This window comes from Alosa sapidissima, chromosome 23, assembly GCF_018492685.1.
Source record: "Alosa sapidissima isolate fAloSap1 chromosome 23, fAloSap1.pri, whole genome shotgun sequence".
In the NCBI taxonomy this organism is placed as follows: domain Eukaryota; kingdom Metazoa; phylum Chordata; class Actinopteri; order Clupeiformes; family Clupeidae; genus Alosa; species Alosa sapidissima.
Genome location: NC_055979.1, coordinates 17,447,010 through 17,474,696, shown reverse-complemented (window position 1 = coordinate 17,474,696; position 27,687 = coordinate 17,447,010). Strand labels below are relative to the sequence as shown.

Here is a 27,687-nt window from a genome sequence, read left to right as displayed (position 1 = left end):
GTGGAGGGAAGGCTACATGCCAAGGCTACTGAATTAATCCCCTACTCTAGACATGTGAACATGCATACATGTGATGAGGCTCTCAGGCACAGAGGAGAGAGAGAGAGGAGAGAGAGAGAGAGCACTGCGGTGCATCACCATATTTACTGGTTGTTCAACATGCATTCATAGCACCCGCCCCACCAACACCACCTCCACCATTGGAGTGGTGAGCTTACATAATTCAAATGCATGCATATGCCCATCGCTTGCAACTTGCATCCGTTATGTAAACCACAGTAAGCTTGGACCCCAGCCTCTCACGATCCAATTCACTTTGCATTCCCATTGCCAGCCTCTGTCTTTCAAGGCTAACATGTGCAGTGTAGTGTGAGTTGTTGTTTGTGCCTGGGAGGGAGCCTTGCAGGAGACGGTCCGTGCTCTCTCCAGAAGCCACAGTCGCTGAGGAACAGATGGGACTGGCGCGGCCGGCACTACCAGCGTGCTTGGCACCTTTCGCTCCTGCCTGTGAGGGCAGGAACACATTCACCAGATGGGCAGCATGATGCCATGCTCTCTTTAGGGGCATGCCCAGCAGTTTGGCTTGGCACCAAATAGCCAATTACAGCAAGGTGGAGAAACAAGGAAAAGTGAGGGGGAAAAAAGAGAGACAGATATACAGTACACAAATAAAGGGAAGGCGTTAATTGAGCAGTTTAGGTGTTAAATGCTCTTGTTGTAATGGGGCTTGAAGGTTATGTGGTTGAACTGGATGACCCTAGACCCTAGAAATAAACTGTCAGTGGGGTTATAAAAATGAATATGGTAAAGGAGCTTAAGAGGTTTTCAAAATGTTTTTCAAAAGGCCAGATCCCATCTGCAAGCCATGGCTATTATTATGTAGTAAGCACATGCGGCAGTAATTACTGTAGAGGGAAAATGGCCGCCGTGGTTCCAATAGCTCACAGTTAGGAATAGATGCCGGGGTGTGAAAGCAGTGTGAAGTCACGGGGAGCACTTTTTAAAATGTCAGGTGAAATGGAACGCTAACCTCTGCTCCTGCGGTGAAAATTCTCATTTAGGCCATTTCCCATGTCTGTGGGGTTAAATGAAACGCAAGGCAAATAAACACTCCACTTGCTGCATAAACAAAGCCGACAGCAAAAAAAAAAAACAAATGCGCATAGGGATGTATTCTAATTCTAGCTAATTAACACAACTGTGGTGCAATCCTGACTAACTATCATGCACAACATGCTGACAACGTCCGCCTACAGTGCATAATATCTAGTTACAGACCCAACATCATGGTGGACAAATATGCTTCTTCCCCTCTATGGACTTCCCAACAATAGAGAAAAAAGATCCATGCAAGAAGCATTACCACTTGAATACCAAGTAAGTGGCATTACTAAGTCTCTTTCCCCCCAACTCCATGTCAATACATTATACATGTATGCAAAGCAACATGCCCATCATTCACGTTTTTATCCAGAGGGTCATGGTGTCTGACAACGTGTGCATATGCTCCTCCTAATTCACGCCATTCCTCGAAATGGGAATTAATTCCCATTATTGCGGTAAGATCAAACAAGGAGCAAAGCGAAGCCTTTTTCATATGCATACAGAGCCCTGACCCTAATTGCATGGGCACACAGACCAACGGAGCTCATTGGTATGAACGCAAAGGGAAATATCTAGAAGCTGCAGAAGGAGAAATCAAACTGGAGGAAGTGAGACAGGGAGGGAATCAGTTGAGAATCAGCATCTGCACTCAGGCAAAAAAAAAAAGCAAGGGACAGGGAGAGGGAGATAAAGACTGGCTGAATGAAAATGCATACATAGGAAAGACTGCAGGAAGTAAGCACTTGCGAAAGGGTAAGTCAGGGCTAAATCCCTCCCCCCGGGGATAAGACGAGCGATTTGGTGCCTCCCTAGCCCAGTGCAGGACCACTCCTCACCCACTGTTTTATGACCCTTTCCTTTATCATATGAGCCTCCTTATGGCCAGCATTGATCATGCGATATGCCGATGTGTAGGTGGGGAGCTACAAGCATGGACTGCCGGCACTATCAAAGGGCCCATTACCCTCCGCAGAGCCACCCTTTCAAGACTCTTTTAATAAAAGTGGAGAGATGCGTTTTCTTTCTCTTTCCCCCCCTTTTCTTGGCTCAGGCTTTCATGTTGCTCATTATTAGATTTGAACATTACAAAAGGAGAAGAAAAAGGGGATGTTTTCAGCTCTCGCAGGTCTGCACAGGAGAGTGCATCAGGAAATGATGGCATGAGAGAGAGAGTGAGAGGAAGGAGGGCAGAGTGGAGGAGAGGAGAGAGAGAGTTCAGTATGTCATAGTTCTACTGACTTCCTTAATTACATGTACTAATCCATTTTCAAAGACAAGCATTCAAAGGAGGATAATAAGAATAGCTGCTGTGCATTTTACTTTTTAATGAACACTGTTAGACATGGGTTTTTTTTGTTTCCTCTAATGCTAATACACAAAGAGGGGAAAAAATGAGGGTTCTGAACATTTTCTGATTCCTCGGAGAGCATTCATTTACCATAAAGTGTGTGTCCCTTTGATGTATTCGGGAAAATCAAAGGCACCTGAGAGAAAGCACCGACTCCTTTCAGAACAGGCTAATAGGCCTCCCACTGCTATGACTGCTAATGTCATGTTGAGTTAGCGCTAGCATTAGCCCTGTTACCCTGCCTTCATCTTCATCGCTGTAATCTGGTCAGTGCCTCGCAGAATCACCTTTATTAAAGTCGAGCCTACTGTGCATGGCTGTGCGCGCCCCCAAAATAGGTTCCCCCCTGCTCAGGAGCTCTTTCCTTGCCTTTGTTCTTACTCAACATAGAACGGAAAATGTATCCCTACGCGAACATCTGGAGAGATGTTGGATCAGCTGGATCAGGACATGTTGAAGGTGTTGGAGAAGGTGTTGTTTATATAGATGAATAAAAAAATAGATAAAGATAAAGTTCCAGATCCTACCTTATTGCCATTTGTATGAAAACAAAAATTCTGACAAAAAAGGGATACTATGTCAGAGGACATGTAAATCGTATTAGAAACCCTGTTAGACCCGATATATGCAATTACTGCAGTTATCTACATAACAACATACATGATTGATATAATATTCACCTTTTACTATGGTGGACAGATGGACAGCCCGCACACAGCAAATAGCAGGAACAATGCAACAGGTTATAACATTACTTTTAAAAAAAAAATAGCAGTTACGCACAACATTGAATTACATTGTCTATAGATAAAAACAGTTTATGGTTTGGGAAGAGTGGGATTGCCTGAGCTGTAGAGTCTCCCATCAACTTGTGCACTTCTGGTTGGGGAAAAAGCGAACAGCCCTGGGCTCAGCTCTTTTCCAGGTAGATGAATTGTGGTTCCCAGAGCAGTGAGCGCAGAGGGCGCAGAGAGGCCCAGCGGATCGATACCAACGAGGAAGAAGAATCTGACGGCCACCCCAGGGAATAAGAGGCTACGCGGAGGTGAGGGGATATCCCCCGGCTTCACTCCAACTGGAGGAGCTAGGGTGAGGATCACGGATCATGGATAAAGCAGCATTTTTATCCACTGAGGTAGATAAGGAAAGAGGTACCTCTGTTCCGTTTCTTTGGAAGAGGAACAAAGAGGTGCTAAGGGAGTAAGTAGGTTGTTAATACACAAACTATAGTGAAGACATCTTTAAAAGCCAGGCCTATACAGTGTGTACTATACAGTGTTATTTCAGAAAACAGCACTTCCGGATTTATAAACTGAAAAAAAAAATACAGATACAGTAAGGGAGAACTGGTACAATTGTAACAGCGGTACAAACAGTGTTTTATTCTCAAGATATGGTGTAGCTACGGAAATGTAAACAGACATATAATGTTATTATGTATAATTTTACAGCCATCCAAATATGAATGGTCTACTATAAATACGACCAGAGACATTAAGCAAAAAGGTGCTAAATTCAAGCATCGCGATTTTTTATTTATTTTTTAACCGCAACTGTTTGTTTAAGTTTGCTTCGTGAAATTTGAGCGTGTGGACTTCGATCACATGCCATTAATATCTTCAGTCCCTCTGTTTCAAGTTAACATGAGTGCCATTTGATTTATATAGTCACAGCAAATGCAATTAAATAAAAATAAAAACATGACCTGTGCTGGTCAGTTGTAACACCAGTCTCTATGGCAAAATGAACTGATTTTATTGCAAATGCGCGAACATTCTCATTGCGAGTTATGGATTATGATTTTTGTGCCGCGATCACCCAATTAAAGTTAACACAGCAACTTGAAATATCACTGTTGGATCAAATGCTTCAGACATGTAAGAAATAAGCAGTTTATCAACTATATGGTTTTATCAAGTGGATATGGCCAAAATAAGCATATTTAAAGGTTATTGTGAGCTAGCATAACACCGTAACATATGGTCTGCAATGGCTAATCAATAATGCAATAAATTAGCTGTAACAGTCATACATTTGGACTTTTTTTTGTTGATTTTATATGAAAACAGATGCTCTTTGTTTAACCCAGCAGTGTTTTGTGTTAAAATATGTTATAGGATTCACTATTTTAGCACTGTTACATTCATGACGCTATACTGTTACTGTACCGCACTTTTTTATGGCTGCGTCAAGGTTGTAACAAAGGTACATGTCGCTGTTAAGTTAAGTATTGACAAACTATAACATATTTTTTAAATTCTGTTTCAACTTTCATGTAGTAGACATGTACGACTCTGTTCTGGTCAAATTTCACATCTCTCAAGTCTATCATCTTTGTGTAAATCGAGTTTGAATTGGAAAAATAAAAAAGTGTTACAATTGTGCCGGTTCTCCCCTACATGCTAAATAACCGAAAACACTCTTGGCTGCAAACGAAGTTGCTTACCGTCTTTACTCTCCTACAACAAGGCCAAAGCTTTCTATGGTGAAGATAAAAGACAAACTTAGGCTACTAGACTACACACTAACTACACTCTAAAATTTTTAACTTATCAGAGTGTCTATTTACACCCCTGGTACGAATAGCCTTGGCCACACAGCTGAGCTATTCATACCCTGTGACATAACAACAAAAAGACGTTGCTTATGTGCACTCAAACGAAAGTTTTGATTGCAACAATTAGCTAGTTCATGCACCAGGTTGTAAATAGCATGCAGTAGCCTACTATAAACACCAGGGTACGAAAAGCATCCACTTCTAACTGTACATTGATGCAAACAGCATACCTTATTCAAAGTGTCTATTACACAGCTGAGCTATTGTACCCTGTTACGTAACAACAAAAAAAACATATGGCTTGTTTAAAAAAAAAAAAAAAGCCTTACCCTTAACTTATTGACTGCACAGCCTTCTTAATGTATTTATTTATTTAATCTGGCTTAGCTCTTGTATCTGCTACTTTTATTCTGCATTTTTATCTACTGAATTTTGATACTAATAATATTCATGTATACTTTTTATCTATATTTCTATGTCTGGAGCACGGTTGCCACTGTTATGTCACTGTTTTCGGTCAATGTTGTTAATGTCATCTTGTGTGTGTGTAAGAAACCCACTCTTCTTACCTGCAACCAAATCTACCCTTGGGTACAAATAAAGTTACCTTACCTTACCGTACAAAGCTATAGGTTTGCTTAATACCTGATTACTCTGAGCCCCTGTTCTTCCTTCATATCTAACAACACTTATGTGTCTGGCAAAAAAAAACTGTAGGCCTACCTGTAATGGATTTCTCATAAACAAAGATAATTTCACTGAATACCCATAAAAAATACCCCTGGTGCCCCTCTTTCCAACCCCTTCTCTTCTCTTTCTCACCTCGGCATTCCCCTCTCTCGTTCACCTCTGCACACTCCTCTTTCTTTCACCTCTGTGCATTCCTTTCTTTCTCTCACCTCTGAATGACTGGGGCAGTGCTCCTAGGATCTGCAACCTAGTATTGCCCCTGGCACAGTCAGCCCACACCAGATCTACAGTGAGGGGGAAAGCCAGGAGGAAGCCACAAGGCCTTGTGTGTGTGTGTGTGTGTGTGTGTGTGTGTGTGTGTGAGGACACTCCATTTGAAAGTCTCAACATCTCTGATGTTTCATTAAGTTTACCCCTCTCTCTCTCACTAACTCTTTATCCCTCTTCTCTTTGTTTCAGATGCCCTTGAAAATGAGTAATGACAAACAAGGCTTGCTCCAATCATGCCAAATGACAAATGGGCTTATCAGGTGATGGTGCTGCTGACGATAAACAGTGAGTGGGGTGACACCTTGATGAGAGGGATGAGGATGTCTGCTAAGGACAGGGACCGTTAATGGTCACCATACACAGTCCTTTTTTTTATCAGGAACCCCGAATGAATCCTAAAATGCATGTATAAATGTAATCTTTGTTTAACCAGGAATAACAATTCATGAAATTAAACATTTCCTTCATGCACACACACACACACACACACACACACTCCAAACACATACCCATATTCTCTCTTACATACACACACACCCACTCATGCTAATAATAACATAACACATAAACCCTGAGTTGGCAATTGGATGCAAGGACACGTCTTCCCGGGGAATGATCTCAGGCACTGCTTTGCATAATATGAGGGGCTTTGTAGGCCAGATCCCCACGGGGAGCTGTTTACTCACAAGACCCCCCGACGAGCTTATTTACCATGTTTCATTATTGTCAGAGTGAGGCATCACACAGCTGGCACGCTCTGGGTTGCACTATCCTGTTTACCCAGTGCTAAGCTGCTGGTTACTGACGTGACTACTAACCACAAATCAGTGGAACTTTGTAGTTAGGAGTAGATAACACCACACACATACACACACACACACACACACACACACACAGGCACACACACACACACACACACACACACAGGCACACACACACTCACACACACACACACACAGACACACACATACACACACTTTCCATTTTTCAAAGCATTTACAGAACTTACATTAGGTCCCTGCAGTAAATAACAATGTAATTAATGGAAACACATTGTGACTTTTCCCTAACCATTCTGTTTCTTTGTACCAAACGGCTGGATTAATTTGTCAGGCAAAAAAAAAAGACGCATGCCAGTGCTGGTGCTTTGAATGATGGTTTACATTTTCTGCCTTAATTAAAAGACCTATTAATTTGTTGGTGGCTGTGGGTTCAAAGGGAGGTCTAACAAAAAACATTTACTTGAGAAAGAAATGCTGCAAGACTTCGGGTGATGCTGCAAATTGTTCAGTACATTTTGGCATGTCTTTGCTATCATCATTAAACAGGCCTTTTCATTTTCCCCAAGTCCCCCATGGTGTTTTCACACATGTTTTTAAGAGTGACTTTAAGGGGAAGAAATAGCTAATGCCATTGTCTTAGACATGCTGTTTTGGTGCACACAGCAGGATCAGGGCATGACTATAGTACAACATGACCAATTTATAGCAAAATGATTCAAAACTACAACATTTATGGTAAGATGATAAACAGGATTAAAATCTTTGCATTTTGGAGAGCAGTCAAATTAGTAAAGACTAGTTAACAAGATCCTTGTTTGGTCAGTATTCAGTGTTACATCACATTTCCTTCACACACTCTCTCACACACACACACAGAGGAATATTTCCAAGGGCAGACTAATTATATTGAACACTTTGATGAACAAGTTGTTGCCCTGACTACATGGAAAGAACATGTATATAATGTAGACCGTAGATCCTGTCTGTCTGTCTGTCTATATTTGGATATCTATCAAACTAGTATGAGTAAAGGATGACCTTATTTCCAAAAATCAGAGATATCATAATATGCATTGCATATTTGAATGAAGCTTTTATTAGTATCATTTCCATCTTTTGATGCTTCAAAATGATAAAAACCAATGGGCTTGAAGTAAACATTTGGCCATCCTGCATGGTAGTAGTAACATCTCAAGTATCACAGCTTGTTATGTAAACTATCTTACAGGTCTCATTTGGGGGATTTTTGGCCATTCTTTATTGCAAAAGGTTTCTTGTTCTGGAAGGTTCTTGGGTTGTCTTGCATGCACGGCTCTTTAAGTCTATCCACAGCTTCAGTTTCATATCATGGCGCCATGGAAAATCCTCCATATTGGGCTTAGATAAAACCTCTTGAGGACATTGTTAGGGACTGTTCGTTTTTTATAAACGGGGCCACCGGAGGGATTTTGAGTGCTTCAATCAAAAGTTGCATGACCCGCCCCTGCCTGCAAGAAAATTTTCAACGACCCTCCAGCAGTTTTTTCAAAAAAGACATGACCCTCCCCGGCCAACTGTCGATACCTTCCGCCCACGCTTTTAAGCGCTATGAAAACACATCGACTTAGGCTACCGTTCTAAAATCAACCTCTGCTTTCTGATCTTACACATCACACTTCACCAAGATGGTGGCCATTTCAGTAGATTTACTCACTAACATTGTTGTGGAAACACAATAAGCATGGAAACTAAATGCACACTTCCTGCAACTGCATTAGCCTACTTGAAATAAGTTACTCCTCTAGTAAGTATTCACATGAAATAAAACAATAAAACATTGAGACCATTCAACAAAGCACACTGGATAATAACAAATTCAACACATAAACTTGTTGCTATAGACTCGTCTCTAGGCTTCCTCGTCAATTTGGGAGCTGGCTACACTTCTTTCCTTCTCAAATGACTTGAAAAGGCCGTTTGCACAATTTCACAAATAATCACAGGGACCGAAAAAAACCTAACATGCCAACTTTTTCCGGGTTTATGATTTTAACTTTTCCCCGCTGTCTTGCCATTTTAATATTTTCCCGTAGAATATCCCATATTACTGTAATACTCTCATAACATTAGTCCTGCATTCTGGCCTGTCTCTGTGTTGTCCTGTTGTTACCCCTTGCCCTTCCAGTGAAACAGATGTATTCAAATCATCGTTTTGCTTGCTTGAATGCGAACTCAGAGTGATGTTAACCTAGGCCTATTTAAGTTAACGACGTGGTTGTCGTGAGAGCACGATTCATTAGCGCTTGCAGTGTTCGGCCGTAGGCTACGTGCGCACCTGCCAGGCTACTCAGCTACGAGTAGACAAAGAATTCCCCCTGTATATTCACTCCAAGTTGGCCTACCATAACTTACCAACTCTACACTGTAGACCATAAACTGGCTATTTATATGACCAATGTATTTGTTCAACTTTATGAAGCAGAATTACGCACTGCTACTTGGAACGTAACACATTTTTGTTGGCAGGAGAGAGAATGACAGCGATTAACAAATTGCACTTGTTGCTGGTTACCAATAAATAGGGCCTACTATATATTTTTTTGCAAACAACAAAAACAGTAAGGATGGAGACAGCAAAGCTAGAGATGGGCAGGAACAAGGTCAATTGGTAGAAATGCTTGTCAAAACGTTAGGAGCTGGATGTGTGGATGAATGAAGCACAAGTATGCTTTATGTTAAGCATGCACACTGTTTAAAGTTAGGCTACACGGTAAACTACAAGTAAACCAAAGTTAAATTTAGCTTTTTTAGGGCTGGATAAAGTTGACCAAATGGATATAGGCTGTTAGGCATGAATAAAGTAGGCTACTTTGTTGCTCCAACCCTTCCAACGTTAATGGGGACGAATGTTGACATTTTCCGTATTTTGCGTGAGAAACCCGGGAAATCTCCCTTATTTTCATTGTTCAATGTTGACAGAGCTATGGAACGAAAGAGAACGTTATATGGCGACAGAAATCAACAATCAAACAAGCCACTTTGATTTTTTGCTGTTTTCATTAATACAAAAGATGGGTGACCCCCCCTCCTAGACAAAAAAAGTTGGGTGACCCTCCCCTCAACAAAGAATAAAAAGACATGACCCTCCCTGATTTTCCTCCGGTGGCCCCGTTTATAAATAACAAACAGTCCCTTATGATAATTAGGATAATTAAGTATGTTACTTTAGCATGGACCTTTGGATTACTGTTTTAGCGTCTTGATCCAGAAATCAATCAATCAATCAATCAATCAATTAGCCTGTTGTAGAAGCCACCCACTACCAAAACTAACATCGGCCATACAAATATATTCATTTGACCATGACAAGAAGAGTTAGCTGCATTTTTTTTAGTACTCTGTTAAGAAACCTGAATCTATGACTGACCTAAAATGTGCTGACGGGATATTGGTCCCATTTGGCCTACAATAAAACTGATTTGGGATTTACATTTGGGCTATCAATAGAACCAGAGAGAGAAAGAGAAAAGAGGCACATAAGAAATGCATTCATGGCTTGGTTATAACAATATTTTGCTTTGAGTTTGAAAAGCCTATATGTTATAATGAAAAACAAATGCCTTTGATTGCCAATTTAAATTGAAACTATAGCTTAATACATTTACTCATATTTTGTATTCTAAATATGTCTTCCTGCTACATGCATTCTGTTACTCCCTAACACTGCTGATCTACCGCCCTCCTACCTAATAGTTGGAGAGGTGTCCTTTTCATGAAATGCTACACCTTTTTTCCTCAAACATACCTTTGTTCATTGCGGTCAAAACATTTATATTAATCTCATTTGTCCAAAGGACCAAATTACATCAACCTTGTTTGGATGTTTACGAGTAAAAAATGCTGAATTTTGTGGTGAGACACGAAAGCTTCTCTCCTGATAATTCCTCCATGAAGGTCAATTTTGTGAATGTGTCACTCCACAGAAGACTGGGGATTTAGATTTTCCTTTCAAGCAATCTTACAACAAAGATTCTTTCAGAAAGTTTCCTTGATCTTTCAGATCTCAACTTGACCTCCAGCCTTGACGGCCATTTCTTAGTTGCATTACAAACTGAGGGAATTTCTTTACAATGGTTTGTGAGGAATCTCAAAAGATTCATACAAAAGATATTTGTATGTCTGTGTGTCTGTTTGTTCAGCGTATTGCTGACAATCCAAGTCAGTTCAGGGTGACCGTGAGTGCAGTGTTGAGTACAATGTTTTGTCAAAGTGAAATGAAGCAGAAGCAGATCTTGACTTCAACAACATGGCAACCACTTCCATGGGCACAGTCAGGTGCAGATATTTGTATGGAAACTAAGTATAAGTATAAGTATATATACTCTTTTGATCCCGTGAGGGAAATTTGGTCTCTGCATTTATCCCAATCCGTGAATTAGTGAAACACACACAGCACACAGTGTACACACAGTGAGGTGAAGCACACACTAATCCCGGCGCAGTGAGCTGCCTGCAACAACAGCGGCGCTCGGGGAGCAGTGAGGGGTTAGGTGCCTTGCTCAGGTTACAGGTCCGAAGTGCTAACCAGTAGGCCACGGCTGCCCCAACTACACTACTCAACTACACTAATTATGGGCAATTCCATGCAAAACTGTCACGTGAACTAAATACCATGGCATTGTGTTGGCGTTATGGATGTGAACGTTTTGCGTGGAATTGCACTTATTCTCAATTATAGAGTGTTATAGGAACGCATGGTTGCCACCTGCTTGGACACGGTTTAAGGAGTCAGAATCTTTTTGAAGCATGGAAATGTGCATCCCCTGGGCATAGCCCATGCAAGCTAATTAAGGTCTAAGATTTTGGAAAAAGTGATATGAGCGCTTAAATATGTAAGGGTTCCCAAGCCTTATCATGGTGTTCCTTTCCTTTTCCTAGTCTTGCTTCAAATCTTGAAATGTTTCATAACTTTATTCCTAACAAGCTGTAAAAGCAAGTTTGTGAGTCCACAGCGTGCCACAACTCAGAAATGTAGTGAGACTTTGTGGAAAATGGCCTGTGGGTGGCCTGTGGGGTAGCCTATAAAGTGTAAGGCTAAGTGTGAATGATTATGAGATGTACCTTTACATGAAATGTCATGTAGTTACGGAACTTCAAAGACAGAAATGTCTTTTACAATCAGAGTCAACAACATAACAGATAGATTGGTAGATTAGGTCATGCATTTGTATGCAGTGCATTTGGCCTAGTGTGAACTCAGGATCAGAGTTAATGTGAGCCTATGTGGTGGTCCCTGGGATGCTAACTAACCTCTCTATCTTTGTCCTTTACATGGTGCTGCTGTCTGCAGTGTCTGTGTGCCCGAGTATAAATAGCACTACTTGCTACGGACAACTAGGTGCGTGTCTCTGCTATGCCATGCTTTATACACCCATTTGTAAATAGCCACATAGGCTATTACCACTGGATACAAATAGCCTTGTTGGCTATTGACACCTGGGTGCAACATTTTTTGTTTGGATCTGCAACTTTTCCAACTGTCTCCCATCTTACATGGTTTATTTGTGTGTGTGTGTGTGTGTGTGTGTGTGTGTGTGTGTGTGTGTGTGTGTGTGTGTGTGCGTGAAGGAAATGTTTAATTTCATGAATTGCTATTCCTGGTTAAACAAAGATTACATTTATACAAATAATAGAAATAAGAAATATAGCCGTAAACGGCAATGGCCCTGCGGTCCGCGACCCATTCTATTTTGGAATCCAATAATGCACTCACATGTAGTGCATACGTCAAATGAACGCATCTGATGTGTGTGCTATTTTTTTTTGCAAGTTTTATACATTGGAAAGACTTACTCAGTTCCTGTTGGATGTTATGTTTTACACCAATGATATTTACTAGGTGGCACTACACCACAATATGTGGGGTACATTGATGTGCATCCAAGTAACCAATTTATGACATCCAATTTGTGATATGCAGTGCAACAATTGACTTGTCGCTAAGCTCCGCCCCACATTGTTACCGTGTGAAAACTCGGACAAACAAACCAGACTTGATTAGAAATACATTGTGGACAATGGCAACAGACAGTATATGAAAGCAGGCTTTGAGGACGTTTTGGTCGATAAAGGATTTACTTTCCTCCAGAAGCTATCAAAAGGGACTTAATTATGCTATGGAGGGGTGTATTCAAAACTTTAAAACACATACAAGGTGACAAGCAGTTGTGGCGAGTAGCCGTGCAAATCACTGTGCAAAAACCACTGACGTTAATGCTAGCTAGCTAGCTAGTGGACGGTTGATACTAAGATATGTTAGGTTACGTTAATATTTGATGTAGTAAGAATATAATAGTTGGTTAATGAGCATTTTCATCTTGGGATTTAAAAGGGAACCTGTGCCCGCGTTGTTGGCTTAGTAGCCTGCATTACGTCGAGCTGTTGCAAACGCGAGAGACATCCTGTAGGCTACTGTTGATGAAAATATACCCCGTTTTCTAGCCTCTCGGGGTACCGGCTATCAGTATTACCTCATGCAAAATGTTTGACCATGGTTATCCGTCGTTATCCGGGTTTTTTAAGTTAATAAACTCCATAAATAACCATTAATTTGTCATTTTATGCCTCCTCCCTGTTGTTTCCTATGGAGCTGTCCGAGCTAATGTCCGAGTCCCGTTGAGGCTGGACCGTCATTGGCTCATCAGCGTTCTAAGGGTGGCGCTTAGCGACAGGTCGATTGACAAGTTATCAATTGTTGTAGTTATCCTAAAAAAACTAATAATAGAAATAAGAACAAGACAAAATAAGGTACAGAGCTCGTGGCAGACCTGTAAGGTTCTGTAGTCCCAGTTGTTTCAGGCCGTAGTTGCCATCTCGCCGGTAGTTGAGGAAGATGGCGAGCGCGTAGCGCCCCTCGTAGAGTTTGGTTCCGCGGATGATGCGCAGGTTCTCCAATGGCAGGTAGTCAAACTGGTTCAGTGCCACCAGCACATAGCCCGTCACCTCCCGAATTGACTGTAGGGAAAGTACAGATAAACACAATTGACGTCAACACTGTAGACTCTGTTTACTACTGTAGATTCTGTTTATTGCTTGATCTGTTCCTTACAGCCATAGCCATGGGTAGTAGTGTTGAAATCTAGCTACACCTTCAGATACACCTACAAAATCTAGCTTCACCTTTTTTCAGTAACATTTCAAACCCAAAGAGTCAAGGTGTCACACAGTAAACTTAACAGTGCTACGTGGGTTTTAATTTAGTTTAAAACAACCAGAATTAATCTAGGAAAAGCATGCGAATGTAAACGATTTTTGATTTGTTTTTTTATGTAGCCTTAAGTTAGCATGCAAACCAGCTAGCTCTAGGCCAGCTCTGTTGTAATACCACGTTGTACCACGTGTTGTTGCTGTATTAACTACAATGTCAATGGAAGAGTGTCGTGTGGCGGCATTCAAGATAACTTAAAGCCTCCTTTGAACGCCAGCTCTTCACAACTGCTAGGTGTTAAGATGTGATATCTGATAGTGTTATCTAGAAAGTTCTGGGTGCTGGGTGTTGCACTTGAATCCATTCACTTTAATCAACTGATCTGCACCCCCAGACCATCAGCCAACTTGTGTGGTAAGTGCACACTTGTTAGTTTAGTCTGTAAGTGGCCTTCTGTAGACAGACGACCATACCCTACTCAAAGTGCACACTTCACACTTTCCCATACTAGAAGGGCAGCAGCGATCAAAACTAAAGGACAGCAGTTTTCCCTGGCTTCTCTGCTATGGCTCTGAAAGAGAGAATGCAGTTCGCTCAGGGCTCACGGCCATGCACGGGGGAAAAACTTTTCCCCCCACCTCGCCAAGATCACGAAGGCCGTTAAACTCACAGTGGAGAAGGACGTCTAATCAGGGCTGCGTGATATCATTTAGAGAGATAATGGCCCTGGAGACGGAGAAACTCCTCTGGCCTGACGCTAATATCAATCATGCTGACACCCAATCCCCCCTTGCTCAATGCCTGCTGTCATTAGAGAAGCCAGTGGACAGGTTTACTCCGTGGAATGGAGTGTGTGTGTGTGTGTGTGTGTGTGTGTGTGTGTGTATGCGCGCATGTGTGTGTGTGTGTGCATGTGTGAGTAAGGAAGAGTGTGTGTATGTGTGTGTGTGTGTGTGTGTGTGTGTGTGTGTGTGTCAAGGAGAGACTGGTTTGAGGGCTAACCAATGGCAACAGACCGATCACACATCAGGTCCCAGGATACCTCTGCCGCCCATGAAAAATTCATTTGAGTCCGCTCGCTGGTGTCACTGACAGCTGTCAACTGTTATTCATGTTAACCCCCAGACCCAGACCCCGCACAGGCATAGGCCCAGCCTTACTGTGGTCGGACACATAAAGTGGACACCGTGTCCACCTACCCTCTCCTGAACAGACAGACAGAGTGGCAGTTACAGGAACTAGGCCATGCTAATGATTTGTGTTGTCTGACTAGACCCCTGAGCAGATACATGGTGGGCCCAGACACGGGGCTGTTACATATGACAGATGGTTGCATTTTATAACTCCTTTCCTGTGGGCTAATTTTGGAAGATCATAGAAAAAAAGACATTATGTCCACGGGATTAGAGCTGTCACTTCATCACTGACACATCAACCTCATCATTATAGACGTATAGGACATATATCCTAAAGATATATCCTCCTTAGCCCTGACACCTACTGCTACTATCAGCTGTTAAACAAATCTAGCTTCACCTTTTTTCAGTAACATTTCAAACTCAAAGAGTCATGGTGTTGCACAGTAAACTTAACAGTGCTACGTGGGTTTTAATTTAGTTTCAAACAACCAGAACTAATCTAGGAAAAGCAGAAGAATGTAAACCATTTTGATCTAATTTTTTTAATGTCTCCTAAAGTTAGCCTGCAAACCAGCTAGCTCTAGGCCAGCTCTGTTGTAATACCGCATTGTACCACGTGTCATTGCTGTATTAACTACAATGTCAATGGAAGAGTGTTGTGTGGCGGCATTCAAGATAACTTAAAGCCTCCTTTGAACGCCAGCTCTTCACAACTGCTAGGTGTTAAGATGTGATATCTGATAGTGTTATCAAGAAAATTCTGGGTGCTGGGTGTTGCACCTGAATCCATTCACTTTAATCAACTGATCTGCACCCCCAGACCATCAGCCAACTTGTGTGGTAAGTGCACACTTGTTAGTTTAGTCTGTACGTGTGGGATTGTGCTGGATTATACAACGGCATTGAACATGATTCAGCCAATGATAATTAAGGACCAGAGCTATCCGTTTTAGAATTTATTCTATTCTATTATTCTAAATTCCAGGGATGACTTTTCTCTAACCCTTCCTAGTTCACATCTGTGGGGTGGCACTTGATACATACCACAATTCACTGGATGGGTCAGTCACATGGGAACACTGGAGATAACATGTCATGTCTAAAAATGGACACCAGGATTTGAATTAAAGAGGCGTAATTTGTCAGTTACATCATGTCGGATGCTCCTTCGGTGGAGTTAAGCTGGTAACCTCTTTCAAAACATCAAAATGGTTGGTGCCCACACAGCCTCTTGTTTGACACATCAAACAATAGCGACAGGATAACCGCCTCTACAATTAGCGTGATTATACCATGCCAATCATTTTGATGAAAAAGCCTATTAATTATGTTTCAAATAAATTACAGCTGTGTCTCTTGAATGCCAAATTCTCTTTGTGTGGCATTTCTTTAGACACTGGTGGTTTCCAGATCGCAACAATGACTGCCGGACTGGCAAAGGAGAGCAGATTTGTAAATAACTTCAATGTCTTGCAGCGTTTTTTAAGTCGTCAAATTATGTTTTAAGACCACACAAGTTTGATATATTGGTTAACTACAGGACACAAAAGTGAACTTAACTAAAACTTCTTCAATTACTGAAATTCTTCAATAACTGAAATGTAACTAAAACTTATTCAATTACTGAAATTCTTCAATAACTGAAATGTTATGATGTTTGTGCCATACGATTCCCAGCTATCAAACCAAATCCCAGAGAAACATTAATAGGGAGGCTTAATATATTAATCCTAATAAACCATCCTTATTCTGCAATGAATGGGACTTTAAATAGCCTATCTTAGCTTAGCTTAAAATACATCCAACAAATTGTCTGTACCTACATACTGAGAATGTCTAATGTCTGCTTCACATCTCTGTCTTCTCAACAATGAGTCTTGCATTTCCCAATGAGCCTCCCCTCCTCGTGTCTTCTTCACTGAGAGCAGTGATTGAGCTCTAAATGAGCGCTAATTATGTGGCTGTGGGAAGAGCATGACGAGTGTAAGTGAAGCACAGGCTCCCAAGGAGCCACTGAGGCAGTGTGTGTGTGTGTGTGTGTGTGTGTGTGTGTGTGTGTGTGTGAGTGTATGTGTGTGAGTGTGTGTGTGCATGTGTGTGTTTGTGTGTGTGTGTATGTGTATGTGTATGTGTATGTGTGTGTGTGTGGGGGGGGGGAGTAGGAGTTTATGGGGGGAGGTTCCAACCCTGACTCAGCTCTGAATGTGCTGAGGTGATGGACTGACTTCTGGAGGCTTGTGGGCTCATCCCTCTCTGTCCCACTGCCCATGGCAACGTCCAGTTCTGCTGCTGAAAAAAAAAAACCCCGGCAACGCTCTTTCGCTGTTTCTTAGCAACCAAAGAAAAAAAAACTCACAAAGGAGAGAGAGAGGGTGAGAGACGCATACAGAGAGGGTGGAGAAAAGGCCGGATTTCAGTTGTAATTTGCCTAATTTAATTGAAGGATTACTTTGCTTTGTTCAGCCCCATCTATAGATAATATTGTTTACTTTGACACTATTTAATTTTCTTCACTCCCAAAATTGTTATTAGCAAGCAAGCGGATCAATTCCTCTTCCCCGAGAACTGCAAAGAAGAAAGACAGGGAGAAAGACATAGAGATGGTGTGAGTCAGGCGGGAGGTAAACAAAAAGCATCTGTTCTCCTCTCCCTCTCTTTTCCTCCCATCTCTTCCTCTCCCTCTCTCTGTCTCTCTCCATCTGATTTTTTAATATCGACTAGCATCAAGCCGCAAAGCAAGGTGCCTGTCACAGACAACTCTTTCCCCGTCTCCTGCCAGAGAGCATGTATAATGTGATTAGCGACTGGCTCAACCTTGAGCTTGGCAACACTGAGAAACCCTTCCCAATTAGGAGTACCCCACAAGCATACAATGAGCCAATACAAATCCATTCACTCCATGCCTCAAACACATCTAGAGAAAATGCACAAACATGCACACACACACACACACACACACACACACACACACACTCACACACTTTCTACACTTTCAGACAAGCATAAAAAGGAAACATAAAAACACAGAGACATGAAACAATGTCTCTCTCTCTCGCACACCCACACACCCACAAACACACACACACACACAGACACACACTGAAACCACACACACACACCAGCAACTGATATGGCAGTCTCACTCTATTATTCTCCATGTTTCGTAAGCCCTTAAGACACACACTCATACACCAATACACAAACACACACACACAGTCACACACACAGACACACACACACACACACACACACACACCAATGTTCAGCCACACTCACTTGTCTTGTCAGTGCCTGCCAGTGCCTGAGCGCTGCAAGACTCGGCCTCATTGGGACATGTTTCCCCCATTATATACAAAGCGCCCACCAAGGTCTAGCAGGAGCAATTCCCCTCCTCTTACTCCAGAACAATTAGCAACACACAATACCATCAGTCAAAGGAGGCCTGCTCCCAGAGGCTCTCAAACTCTTTCTCTCTCTCTCTTTCTCTCTATCCATGTTCAACTTTGTCCTGCAAATTTTGCATTTGTTTCTAAACTGTGGGTTCATTACATGAATGAATGTGTGTGTGTGTGTGTGTGTGTGTGTGTGTGTGTGTGTGTGTGCGTGTGTGTGTGTGTGTGTGTGGGCGCACGCGTGTGTGTCTGTGTGTCTGTGTGTGTGACTGCATAACAGAGGGAACCAAACACAAGATAAATGTATTTATTCACAGTTTAATGAAGCTGACGTCGGGGAGCCTCCAAACTACACAGCCTAGATGATTTAGTCTCAGCGTAATCGCACAGGCACCTGATATTCTTCTGACCATGGTAACACGATGGAAGAGCTCTTAAAAATGTAAATATAAACAGAAGTAAAAGTATAAGTATATATACTCTTTTGATCCTGTGAGGGAAATTTGGTCTCTACATTTATCCCAATCCGTGAGTTAGTGAAACACACACAGCACACAGTGAACACACACTAATCCCAACGCAGTGAGCTGCCTGCTACAGTGGTGCTCTGGGAGCCGTGAGGAGTTAGGTGCCTTGCTCAAGGGCACTTCAGCCGTTCCTACTGTACTGGTCGGGGTTCGAACCAACAACCCTCCGGTTACAAGTCCGAAGCGCTAACCAGTAGGCCACAACTGTCCCACAGAATTCAAGTGAGAAACAACCAATTGACCACATAGGGGAACATGGGATACCGGGAAGTAGCCAAGAACTATATTTATATATAACTATAAATAAAATCACATGTGACACCCACTCTCTCATACAGACTCAAATGGGAGAAACTAGAACTCGGCAAACAGTGACAGTGACAGATTTTAACATCCACAGATCTTTCTTTTCACAATATTCTTCTAAAGTTGGATTCATGTGCATTCATATGTACTGTATGTTTAATGTTAACTTTGAAATTTCAAGTTTCTTGAGAACAGAGAGCATATCAAGTTATATCAAAGCATGTCTAGCCTTTTAGGCAGTGCAATATTAACCTCTTTCTGAGAGTCTCAAGTCTTCAAGACCCAAGTTTTACACTTTTGGTATAAATTCTCACACTAACTCCCACTGAACACACACCATAGAAATAAAGGATTTATCACACGGAGAGGTGGAGAGACAGAGAGAGAGAGACAGAGAGAGAGAGAGAGAGAGGAAAGGCGGACAGAGGAGCCCTAACTCGACCACACATGAATCAGAGGGAGCTGCAGGCTAACAGCCGACCCCTCTAAGGGGAAGCCCACATTAGCGCATTTCACACAGTCCTTTCCATCCAGGAGGAAGCGCCGAGTAAAAAGGACACGTTCCACTGCTCACAAGCCTCATAATATGGAGCTTCTCCATCTGCACTCACAATGAGAAAAAAATAGAAAATGGAAAAAATTAGGAAAAAGAAATGCACTGCTTTGTTTGGAGGATTAGAGACGGCTAAAGAGAAATGGCAGAGAGCGAGAACCCCACACCCACCCCACTATTAGCCATTTTGGATACGTGAACGTGTCCTATAGTGGGCCACTATCAACAGTATCACTGGTGGAGTTGATTTGTAAAGGAGACGGCACAAAAGGAAAGCTCAAGTGGGCGAGTCAAAATGAAGGACTGGAATGCGTTGCAATCGCGCCATTAAACAACCCACGGAACGCACGAGAACACATTTTTACATTACATTTCCTCGTTGGCATATTTTTGTGGCCTTCACTGAGACCGTGGGAGAGAGAAAGAGAAGAGAGAGAGAGAGAGAGAGAGAGAGAGAGAGAGAGAGAGAGAGAGAGAGAGAGACAGAGACAGAGAGAGAAAGAGAGAGAGGTAGCACTCAGCTGTTCAAGCTCACCACGCAAGGTTTTTAAGTCGCAAAATTATGTAGCAGTATGTTTTTTCTCTCTGGAAAACAGACAGACAGGCAAAACCTCCAAATGACTTTGAAACACCTGCTTATTGTGAGAGCGGTTCTCCATGTTAAAGTGGTGATGGTGTTGACTTTTTAAAAAGCATGGCACTGACACCCTTATCCTCTTATGTCTGGAATATTGGATAGTGCACATACTGGCATGAGAAACTCTTATCTGCACCACTACACATACTACAACTGTGCGCTACACTCTAATGTCGCACGGCTATAATGTCGCCTGAATACTTTAAAGACAGAGTGTAGGCCAAGGCAATGTATGCCTCCAACCTATGTCAAAATATGTTGAGAACTGTTGCAATATGGGGTAGATAATTGCAAATACAACTGAAGTCTATACTAATAAAGGTTGAAACAAACAGGATTGAGGTTAAACAGTGAAAGTAAGGATATGGAGTTAGTGGACTTGCAGGAAAATACTTTATCCACAAGTGAACCCTACACACGGAAACAACTGGCAAAGATCCAGCCAAAGATCCAACAACGTCCTCCAAACATAGTGCTAATATATCCATTAATACACATACGCCACAGTTTGCTACAACATAACACACTGCACGTAAAGAGTCACTGAAACTAAGCCGTGTCTGCCCACATAAAACCTGTTCTCTTTTTTTTTCCCCGAGACGACTTTGAAATGACACATGGGAGTGCTGAAGTGACTGCGGCTCGTTACTGATACTTGGTTTGATTTTTATTGCATCGGACAGCCAGGGAGTCTCGCATCAGCCTGTATCTACACGAGTATCTCTGCATGGTATTGGCACTGTCAGCAACCAAACAAAACACAACACAAAAAAAAAAACTGTTGAAATCCACGGCAGACGCACAAAAATAAACATAAAAATGAACATTTTTGCGACAATGGGAACAAGATAAGCTTTCCAGATGACATACAGTACAGGTGGAGATGGCGTCTCCACTAGCCAAAGGCATAGGCAACACACAAACACACACAAGCATACACACACATGCACACGCACACGCGCACACGCACACGCACACACACACACACACACGCACACGCACACACATGCACACACATGCACACACACGCACACACACACACCAGTCCCTGGCACAGTACTTGAACTAATACACTCATTACTCCAGGCCAGGCTTACTGATGACAGATATAAAGAGTGGTGCCCAGACTCCCAGGGGAGGCGATAAAGTGCTGTTCCCAGCACTGCTGGGGCTGGGGTGCCCTGGTGGTCCTTTCCCAGGGCCCAGGGATGCTGCTCCGTGCTGGAGAGAGGAAGACAGGAACTAAATGGCCTGCCCTTCTGATGGATAGAACCCTCACTGTGCACAGAGCACCGTAATCTATAGGGCTCCCCAGCATGATTTTTCAAAGGCTTGAGGAGGACTTTGTCCCATCCCTTACTAGGTTATATCTATAATACATAATGTATAAAAAAAAAAAAACATGACAGCACATCCTCTTTAAGCAAAAATCTTTTCAGCGTGGAAGTCGAGTACTTGAAATGGGTTTGATATAAAAACCTCCTTTGATTTTATATTGAGCTTAAATTCCTGATCTGGCACCAAAAAAAAAAAAAGGTAAGAGGTCGCTTGGAGTAGTGGTGACAAAAATGATTTCTGCGACAAAGAGACTTTGTCTATATCGGAGCAAGTTTGAAATTACAGGGCAGGAGGTGAGAGGGACTCTTAAGGAGTTGACACCCTTTCCAAGTACATCCACCGTGAGCTCTGGATATTGCTTTTACGGGGGGGGGGGGGGGGGGGGGGGAGGTGAGTGTCTGTGTGAAAGAGGCAGGAAGGTGAGGGTTTGCTGCAAAGGGGTGTGGAGTAGAGAGAGAGAGAAAGAGAGAGGGTGGGAGAGAGAGGAAGAGAGAGAGAGGAGGAAGCCGCAGTGAGGGGAACAGTCACCAGCTGTGAGTCAGATCCGGAGCCAGGGGAGCATGCCAGAGGAATGATACGTCTTTAAAGGATTTAAACCCTGCTCACACACACACACACACACACACACCCAAACCCAGATACACACACCCAAACCCAGATAAACACATTAATACACACATACACACACACTCTCTTTCTCTCTCTCTCTCTTTCTCTCTTTGTCTCTCTCTGTCACACACACACACACACACCACACACACACACACACAAACACACACACACACACACACACACACACACTATCATCTATCACTCACTCTCTCTTACATACACCGTGAGTGATCTTCAAAGGACCCACATACAAGCACAGGAGTTGCAGTGCTGCTGTCGACTGCGAACAAACAGGAAGGCGGGATAGGCAGTCTTGCCTCAAAGGGGATACTATTGGAAAAAGATGGCCACAAATAGAGCCTCTCTGTTTTGCTAGATTAGTCCGACTTTGTTAGCAGTAAGCACCAGACGGCTGTATACTAATTACAACAATGTCAGGTTTGCTCTGGTCTTTGCGGGACATTTAGCGAAAAAAACATGGATTTTAAAAGCATCTGCTTACTCTGTAAATGGGCAATCTAAACATTTTCATGGTGCGAAAGCCCCTGTCTTGAAAACCACTCCATCTGTGCCAATTTAATTGCTCTCATCACAGATGGATGCCTTGTTGTGGGGGTAAATTGAGACATCAATTCCTTACCTAATCAATCCTTAACCAGACCAAAAAACATAATAATTTCATGCATTTCAATAGCCTACGACAAACTAAAATATATAATGATATATTCAGGTCACATTCAGTAATTTATATAATTTACTAATCTTCATTTCACACACACACACACACACACACACACACACACACACACACACCTTCTCTCTCTCTCTCTCTCTCTCTCTCCCTCTCTCTCACACACACACACACACTCACATTCACACTCACACACACACACACACACACACACACACACACACACACACACACAGTCAGTTGACATTCAGACAGTTAAATCATTGACACATTCATGACATACACACACACACTTACAGACATTCCAGCTAGTGCACACATTCCCGTTTTCTGGATTCTGACAGATTCTGCAGCATTAAGAAGCTAAACTCTAAGAACATGAAAACAGGAACATGAAGAAACCTGGATGGACATGAGAAGAATGTCGATCCCATACCCCCTACCCCTCCCCCCCCCCTTCCTCCCTCCATGGCCTCAACCCCAGACCTGATATCTCTCTGGCATGCCTGTCATGGACATCACGGCGAGAATATCAATCGGCGTGACAACTGTGCATGGCAGCCTTCTATCCATCCATCCACCCAACCCTCTCTCTTCCCCGGGATAATGAGACACGAGGATTGTCAGGCTCCTCTTGCGCAAAGAATTAATTAACCAAACTGTGACTGCGACTCCAACGGAGAGGATTAATGACACTCAGTCTGGGTGAGCCAGATATGAACTGAGGAGGTAACATGCCGTGGGAAGGGAAGGATGGGTGGGAGGGAGGGAGGGAGTGAGGAACCAAAGTATCACATCGGGACATAAGCACACTATACCTAGAGAGAGAAAATGAGGCTAGTTTGGCTGCTCACACTCAAACTGAAAAACTCTACCTACTTTGTGAAGTGTACCCAGGATAGTACTTCCAGGAAGTGAGAAACCAGATGCACATATATTTTATTCACATAACTATACATGCAGTACAATAAAAACATATCAATTAGAGTACACAATATAATCCAATAAGGTCTTTAATTGGCTAATACCCAGTGGCTGGAAATGATGACCCAGCTTGTAGGCTATGATGGTAGCTCTCAACACGGATGGTGCACCAATAGGAACACCAACCTGGCAACCCTCTGGCCTCCCAGAGAGCCATACCAGCAGAGCTCTGGAAGTACAGGTCATTCCCAGTGCTTAGCAATCTCTCTGACCCAACGCTCCAGAGGCAGTCTGCAGACCAACAAGTGGACCTCTGGTAACAATGGATTTCTCTCAGCACTGAGTGAATTCGCCTGTCCAGGCACTGGAGGGGCAGCATGCAGGACTTCTGGTAGTGACAGGACAGATCTTTCTCTCTCTCTCTCTCTCTCTCTCTCTCTCTCTCTCTCTCTCTCTTTCTCTCTCTCTCTCTCTCTCTCTCTCTTTTGGCTCTGTGGTCAGATGCTGGAAAGGCAAGTTGCAGTTGGGCAGCATGATGAATCAGGTGTGATCGGCAAGTGTGCTGATGCTAGTTTGTCTGCCAGTTGCTGTGTTGATGTTCTCAATATGGTGACAGCCCATGTTAACTGAATTTAGCTAACTAATTTAGTTAACTTAATTTAGTAAACAAAAACAAATACTAAAAGTTTAGCACCACTTATGGAGCATCACCTTACTACACTATCAGATGTGAAGTATAAAGAAAAAAACTAAATAAAAATAAAAACAGCGCCCCCATTACTCCAAATCCTGCACTACACTGAGTATCAAACAGTGCAGATGTCCTACAGTTCCACCACTGATGGAAATGAACAGTTCATAAACTAAAGCAAAACATATAGATGTGGGTATACATCACATATGAGGAACAACGGCTGGGTTTGGGGACAGTAGCAGATCCCTGTACGGTTGGGACTCCACGCTGATCGGTGCCACTGGCGTTCCAAGGCATCATCATTATCAATTTCCAGGCGAAAAAACACAAGAGTCTCCAAGGCCAAGGGCCACCGGTGTCCCCTTCCGCATTCCAATCACGGCGGAAAACAATATAAATGTCACTGTCACTATTTAACGCAATCTGTTTGTTCCGCTCCATGTGGCAGGCAACATGACGCCGCGCATATTTGCCGAAAACCAGCTGTCACTGGCAGATATTAAAAATCCATAGAGGGAAACAATTTGAAGAGCGCCATAAATTAAGCTGCGTTTGAGCACTCATTTTAATATGAACGAGTGCTGCAGGCAAAGTTTCCGACCACCACTAGCGTGGGGAGGAGAGTGCGTGTGTGGGGTGTGTGTGTGTGTGTGTGTGTGTGTGTGTGTGTGTGTGTGTGTGTGTGTTTGGGGGAGGGGCACAGTGTCTACGTCGCCACAATGGGAAGTCCTGCCATATCAGTGCCTTACAGCAACGATCACGAAGTTGTGGCCAGTCAGGGGAGGGCATGCGGGGCTGTCTTTGAGGAGCCCAGCAAACCACCACTAATCACCGGGATGTCACTTGAGAGAGAAAAATTAGCGCTGCTGAGAGACAGTAATGAATTAAATACAAACAGCTGCTTCCTGTGCGATAAAAAAGGACCATTGTTGCCAGAGCTAATGGCAAATTATCACGTTATTCTACGCAAGTCGAGTGGTCCACGAATTTCCCTATCACACGAAGGGGGTGAGAAAATAAGAGGGGTCCACGGTAAACATGGACACTGAGCTTGGCTTTGAAAAGTAAAGTCTGAGCCGAGCGCAGAGTAAATGTCATGTGTCCAGACTAAGGTCAAGTGAGACACATTCACAGCGGCGTTGTAAAAGAAGACTCGGTGAGGATTTAAGCCAGGTGGCAGAGACCCATTACGAGACCTCGAGACCTATGATGCAGAGCCATTCCACATTTTAAAATGCATAATGGCGCCAGCAGAAGTGGGAGTGAGATTGTGAGTTGCCTGACAAGACTGGGACGCAGTAGTGGACATTTCCAAAGGGGAAAACAAAGCTGATTTGGCCACATGTAAACAGTCTCATCAAACTCATCTCAGTCTGAGCACTCGTCGTTTGAATGTTTAATACGATGCACTCACTCCAGTGCCAAATGTTTATGCAGTGAACTCGCTTGTCTTTGATAAATACATCTATGGCCTAATTTAAGATCCTCTGTTGTTTCTAGCTTTGTTTACCCGTTTGTTTGTCTCAGCAAATATGTGCATATTGGGATTAGATGTCAATATATGTACAAGTCAATGCAACGTGGCACAATCTGGTCTGACTGTATTGTTTTAAAAATCAAAACTGCTACATTTGCATTTCCCTCAATGCAGAGGTACACTACCAGGGCATCCTTTGTAGCCGTAGCATGGGTAGCATAAAGAACATGACATATTACAATATTGTAATTGTGTATAGCAAATGTCCCTTCTCTCATAAATACCATTACTAAACGATTCGTTTCAACATAACACTTAATGCTGCTCTGGTGTAAATGCCTTTGGGGTAATATGTATATAATGAATGAGTCATAGTTCTTTTTCTATTATTTTGTAAAAGGATTTTAAGCTGTGAATGGGACCCGTCACAAAAAAAATGCCTCCGAGAGCAATTTTAATAAGAAGAAAGAAATAACAGGAGTTTTCTCGTTCACCTTAGTGAAATGTTTAGTAATAGTTCTACTGTTACTAAAATAAAAGATCAACAATAAATAGGTATATTAAATTAATAACGATTATATCTGTTCTCAAATGTACAAAATTCAAACACTGAAATGAAATATTTCCGTGGCTCCCCTTGCTCTGCCAGCTTAAAGATTGCCCCAAACACTCAGTGATTTGTGACACTACTGGCTATTCTATGTGTGCCTTTATGTGTTAGCTACTTGAATAGATAGGTGAAGACCAATATTAATGGTCTGGGAATAGACTTGGACCCAGGGCAAGGAGACGGGGCAAGTATTTAACCAGAGAGGAACTGAAGACAGAGGATGACAACCCAGTTGCACCATGGGAAAGCATTGAATATCCTAATTGATTTAGTGCCTTAATCATGGACCAGGTATGTCTGTGTCATGGCCAATATTGTCCAATTTGATGTGCGAAAGGCACACAGAGGATTCGTTCTGATGAATGGCGATCGTTCAATTATCGCACGTTTTTATTGTCACACCTTTTAATTTGACGGTAATCACTTCCTGCTGTCTGTAATTGCTGTAAGAAATTAATTTCACCTCCGAGACCCCGGTCAGTGCTCTGTGTCAGATCCAATCAGGCCTGGACCCAGGTGAGTTTGGCGAAACTGCTAGCAGCGATATAGCAACTTCCTGTGAGTTCAGAAGACAGGGACTGTGGGAGAGACTATCTCCCTCACACACACACACACACACACACACACACACACACGCACACACACACACGCACACACACACACACACACACACACCCCTGTGACTGCCTGTCTGCCTGCCTTGCCTGCTTGACTGGCTGGCTAATATTCTCATGTGTCTTACTGCACCATCAAAGTCACATCAAACATTACACTATTGAACCATTACTAAATCTCATTATTGAAATGAAAATCCCTGAATTAGCAATTGCTCCGTGTGAGAGGGAGATGG

The 27,687-nt window shown here is 42.7% G+C and overlaps 1 protein-coding gene across 2 annotated transcripts in view; it reads right to left on the bottom strand.

Moving 5' to 3' along the window:
* The window catches only part of LOC121698748 (receptor tyrosine-protein kinase erbB-4-like), a 266,829-nt gene that overhangs the window by 101,983 nt on the left and 137,159 nt on the right, over nt 1-27,687 (bottom strand). For both annotated transcript variants that reach the window (XM_042081092.1, XM_042081093.1), the window contains exon 3: nt 13,558-13,744. In XM_042081092.1, the coding sequence (XP_041937026.1) occupies nt 13,558-13,744 (187 nt within the window). The remainder of the gene's footprint in view (nt 1-13,557; nt 13,745-27,687) is intronic.